Source organism: Pollicipes pollicipes, unplaced genomic scaffold, assembly GCF_011947565.3.
Source record: "Pollicipes pollicipes isolate AB1234 unplaced genomic scaffold, Ppol_2.1 Scaffold_3087;HRSCAF=3621_pilon_pilon_pilon, whole genome shotgun sequence".
NCBI classification, from domain to species: Eukaryota; Metazoa; Arthropoda; class Thecostraca; order Pollicipedomorpha; family Pollicipedidae; genus Pollicipes; species Pollicipes pollicipes.
Window position 1 is genome coordinate 4,430,980 of NW_023596225.1, and position 5,222 is coordinate 4,436,201.

The following is a 5,222-nucleotide window of genomic DNA, read 5'->3' on the forward strand; positions in this document are numbered from 1 at the left end:
GTGCGTCGGTATCATGTCTGCTTGCTTCCACATGACAGGGAAGACGCCCCGAGTTTAGAGGAAGCTTGCATGACACAGTCTGATTCGAGCCCATTCACGTGTCTGAAATCCACATCAGTGACGGCAAACGGCGCCAATAACTATTTTTGTCCACAGGAGGTTGTCAGTCTGCATTTGTTGCAAAATGACACTCTTAAATGATCCTAGACTACCGCTAACTTGACGTAACCAATGCTCATAATCCCTAACGAGCCAACCAAAGCAGCGTAGCCGACGTTCAGGGTTCCACAGACACATCAGGCAATATCATGACTGCGCAGCCGCCGCCCACGCGAACGCAGCGGCGGGGCGGGCGACTGTAGGGAAGCCGCCGTCCGTACCCGACATCTGACCTTGACGCCGCCGCACCGGTCGTCTGGGCAGGCATCTCTGACTGCGCCGCATCCCCACGGCCAGTTCACCGCCCGCTCTCAACGGGGGCGCGGGATGGATGGCACGCCGCGCGCGCCGCGACAGCGCTGCGCCGTCGCCGCCGCCGCCCGGCAGGACGACGAGAGGCACGGCTGGACCAGCCGGTTCCTGCGCTACCCTCCACACCGGCAGCGATGGTTCTGGGATAAATCCAGCGTGCCGTGGCTTCAGGTGAGCATCTCGACTGAGGTGGAGAGCACTATGGCGCGACCCGCCGCTGGAGGCTCGCGTCGGGCCAGCCTCCGCCAGAGGGTGGTCACGCATACGGTCATATGGCGGTGACGCGCCTGAGGCAATGATCTAGGCGAGTCGCGTGTTGGGCGGTCGTTCTAATCACCTCAGTGAGGCGCTCTAAGGGGGGGGGGGGGGGGGGGTTCGCGCTGCCCAGCAGCTCGAAACTCTGCTGTCTTTCCTGATTATTCCTGCTTGTTTGGGCTCTGCCCTGTCCTGAGTTGTCACGGAGTCGATGCGAAGTAGCCCTCGCGGATCTAGATGTGGTGGTATGGTCGGACGTGGTTTGTTCGTGAAAGGAGATCCCGAGTCTTGCGTAAGCAAAGGATTACTACTACCATTGCGTCAGACTATTCAAATTCTGATCGACCGCAAGCGGCTCTCAGAGGTGAAACACGTTTGGTTTGTCCGGGTTTGCATGCCACCGTTCCTGATCGTTAGCCGTTGCTGTTATGTTAGTTATGCTTTACCGCTGGCGCCAGGGGGCGTCGTTTTGGGGTCGTATCAGTTCGCATGAATACACCAACGGTCAGCAGGGATAAACGGGAGCCGTGAAAGAGTTTGACCATGAGTAATTATGAAGATTGCGATAAGAGGCGCTGCTGAAGCCGCCGTGAAACCCAGAAACGCTGCACGTCGCCTAGCTGTCGGAGGCCGAACGGTTTGCTGGGATCGTAGTCACGGAACAGCCTCGAACAAAGCATTTTCGCCTCAGCCGTCATAGGACCATGTGACGCCGCAAACACGCTCTTTGGCGGACTGGGCAAAACAGGCACTGTAAGGTGTAGCTCTAGACTTGTTCGTGTAAATATTGCCTTGACACTCTCCCCTCCCCGCCAATGCCCCTTTATATCAGCCGCTCCCGCCAACAGGACAAGCGCGTGGCCGACGACGTCGGTGACCTCTGGCGCGTTCACGACGACCTCTACGACCTGAGCGCGTTCGCGGCCCGGCACCCGGGCGGCCGGTTCTGGATCGACGTGACCCGGGGTCAGGACATCACCGAGCTGTTCGAGGCGAGCCACTGTCTGATGACGGGCACACCGGAGCGCCTGCTGGCGCAGCACCACGTGCGCGCCGCACACCAGCCACGCAACGCGCCCTACACGTTCCTCGAGGACGGCTTCTACCGGACGCTGAAGCGGCGCGCGGCACCTGTGCTGCGTCGCCTGGGCACCGGGCCGGGCCTGGCGACCCGAGTCATCGCCGACACGTGCGTGGGCGCGTTTCTGGCGGCGTCGGCGGCGTCGGTGCTGCTGCGGTCGCCGCTGCTGGCGCTGGCGGCCGGTGGTGCGCTGATGCTCGCCATCGGCACCGGCCACAACTTCCTGCACCAGCGCGACAACTGGCGCATGTTCTACCTGGACCTGTCGTTCCTGTCTTCGGCAGAGTGGCGCGTCTCGCACGCGCTCAGCCACCACATGTTTCCCAACACGCTGTACGACCTGGAGGTGACACAGTTGGAGCCGCTGGTGCTGTTCTTCACGCACGCCAAGAGCCGGCTGCGCCGTGGACTCGGCCATCTCGTACTCTACCACATCCCCATCCTGCTCACCTTCTTCGTGGAGGGACTGAAGCGCACGCTGCGCTGGCTGCGCGGCGAGCAGCGGCCGCGGCCCGAAAATATTCTGCCGCTGCTGCACCTACTGCTGCTCACGATGCTGGCCAGTCTGCCGGCCCAGCCGGCCGGCGGCGGCTGGCTGGCGGCCGCGGCGCGCGCGCTGCCGCTCTGGGCGCTCACGCACGCCAGCGCCAGCTACCTCTTCCTGACGGTGGGCTTTGCGGCGGCGCACCACCACCCGAGCATCTTCCACGACGGTGACGTGCCGCTCGCCTCGCTGGATTGGGGCCTCCAGCAGCTGGATGCCGTGGGGGACCGGAAGGCGGTGCGCGGCTCGCTGCCGCTGGTGCTGACGCTGTTTGGCGACCACGGCCTCCATCACATGTTCCCCACGGTCGACCACGCCAAGCTGGCGTCGTTGTACGGCGTGTTCGAGGAGGTGTGCGCCGAGTTCGGTGTGCGATACCGGTACTTCTCGCTGCGGGAGATGTTCGGTGGTCAGTACCAGCAAATGGTGCGCTCAGAGCCGCGATGTTCCGACCTGATGCCCGCCGCCGGCGCCGGGGGACCGGAGGTCATCAACAGGGGACTCTGAGAGGGACGGGAGATTGGAAGCCACCGAAGGGGGACTCTGGGATGGCCAGGCGTCATCAGCAGGAGTCGCTAGAGTGCTAGGCTTCATTAGCAGTATCCGAAGTTGAAAATATATATTGAACATGCCCATTACAATACAGAAAGTTTCACCTGCATGGAAGTTTTTGAGACCATGGAAGTATACCCTTGGAAACGTCATTTCGTTGAATCGTGCAAACACGCGTGGAGGCATTGAGATGACCGGGATGACAACGGCCTGGTACTTCAGTAAATTTTTTTGGCAGCTGGGACGCACTTGTAACGCTCATCGTCAGCGACAGACGCGCTATTTTCAAGTTCTGGTCGTGCGCTGGGGCTCGACGTTGAAGTAAATCCAGTAAGGTAGGCGCGAACCGCTCGGTTAACCTTAATCTGCCTCTAGAGGTCAATGTCATTTTACAGCTGGTGGTGTATGTATACCGGTAGGTAAAAAAACGCCACTGGTGGAGAAGATCTGCTACCGAGTTACCAACTGAGAAGTTTTGCCGCTGGACTGCTGGGTCCGCAAAATACCAGGCGTAAACATCCTACGCTGCTAGGACTGCGTGGCGGGGTGGCAACCAAGGCCTTATAATAATAGCCGCAACAGCGCGGTGGCGGCGTGGTCGTAAGAGTTCTTGAAGTCAGCTCGAAAATCGGAAGGCCATGATGCGGGGTGACGTGAGCGGATTGCACATAGTCAAACTTCAAGTACTTACCAGAGTGCGGTTCTGGTCAGCTAACCACCGCCAAGTCCCCCCAAACTGAGTGTTTGGAGTATGACATAAAGGGCGTTGTTACTTATCACGGCCAAAAATGGTCAGGAACGGTGAAGAAAGGGGGGACAAAATAACACGCACCCCTAATTGACTCTTCAAATACAAACCTGCACAGATTGTATGGGTGTAGGTTCGCAAAATAAGTTGGTGGAGGTGAGCAGAGCAGTGGTAGATAGCCCCAATTACTGCCAAATTGCGACAAGAAATAGGTTTCTCCGCGGATTTAGCCCGTTTCCTTCTCGAAGTTGGGAGAGGGGGAGGGGTAAACCCCCTGCGTGAGACATTTGTGTTTATGTGTGAGTGCGTCCAGTACGTGCCATAAGGCGTCACGACATTCGTTATGAGACTTGATGCAGATAACGTAATAGAAGCGTGCTTCGCAAAATGAATTGGTGGGGTACTGAGCAGCTGACATTCGCGAAACCCGCCTGAAAAGTACGCCTCCAAACGGGGTTTCCGCGGATATGCTCACTGTTTTTTTTCAAAGTTGGGGAGGTTGGAGTCTACGTGTGGAGCGGGGGCTTTCACTGAAAAGGGAACTTCATGCCTATAGCCTGATATCGTCAATGTATTGTGCAAGCGTCTAGAGCGCCTGAATACGGCCGGTGATTTGAAAACGAGAACACAAGTGATTAGTGACCGTCACCCTGATTAGCCGTTTTTCGTGAAGCGAATTGCCAGCGGGGTTAATGACAACTCCCATCCCTCTACCGTTTCCAATCTAAGAAAGGCAAAGGCTAGCGAAAAACAACATTGAGTTGGTCTCGACGAGATCTCACGATTGGTGATAATCTTTTTTTAGGTCGATATTAAGCCGGTCATGTCAGGACAAATGTCAAATTTTCCTGACCACGGAACTTGTGCAGGTTCGCGTGCTCATATTTATTAGATCACGCCCTGTAGCGACACAAAACTTAAACAGGTGTATTCCTAGTGTAGTATTCCTTGAGTACAAAGGTGTCTAGGTTTATGTGTCTGCAGCATATATCTGTGATGTGTGGCTCCGTTTACATACCAGTGTGGGCCCGCCGTGTGCGATTCGCGTAATCATCCATTGCCGCGCGCCGTCCGCGCTGGCCGTGGATCTCCGTGGAGTGTTCCACATCCAGGGAAACAGAAATGTTGTATGTGAAGCTATAACGATGACACTGGCCACTGCTGGGTGAAAAGAGGAGGCAGGGGGAGTACAGGAGCCGAGGCTCATATTGCAATTGGAGTAACGATGAAAGAAACACCTTTTCTCGATTTATATTGACGAATTTCATTTTGCTCATCCTAACCACGTGCTGTGATACTGTGCTACCCTCTTCTTTTCTGTCCTATCCTGTCATGCCATCTCCATGCCCTGTCCTGTCATACCATCTCCATGGTTGTCCTGACTTGTACTGTCTCCCGTTCCACCCCCAAGGGGCCGGCAGTGTAATGGTCAACGCGATTGCGTTAACCACTACACTTCTGGGAAACCAGAGGTGCATGGTTCGCTTCCCCGTCGTGCTGCCCATTCCTGCCAGGGTGAAAGGCAGGTGACGCCATGTAGCCTCAGCAGCTGGGTGCGTCGTCAAGTTCCT

General features: G+C 57.0%; 1 protein-coding gene across 1 annotated transcript; it reads left to right on the forward strand.

Moving 5' to 3' along the window:
* Window positions 1–519: 519 nt before the first annotated feature.
* LOC119089688 (cytochrome b5-related protein) lies at window positions 520–3,012 on the forward strand. The gene is made up of 2 exons (XM_037212496.1): window positions 520–642; window positions 1,575–3,012. Exon 2 carries the CDS (start codon window positions 1,734–1,736, stop codon window positions 2,856–2,858), a length of 1,125 nt encoding a protein of 374 aa, XP_037068391.1. The 5' UTR covers window positions 520–642; window positions 1,575–1,733; the 3' UTR covers window positions 2,859–3,012.
* The last annotated feature ends 2,210 nt before the right edge of the window (window positions 3,013–5,222 follow it).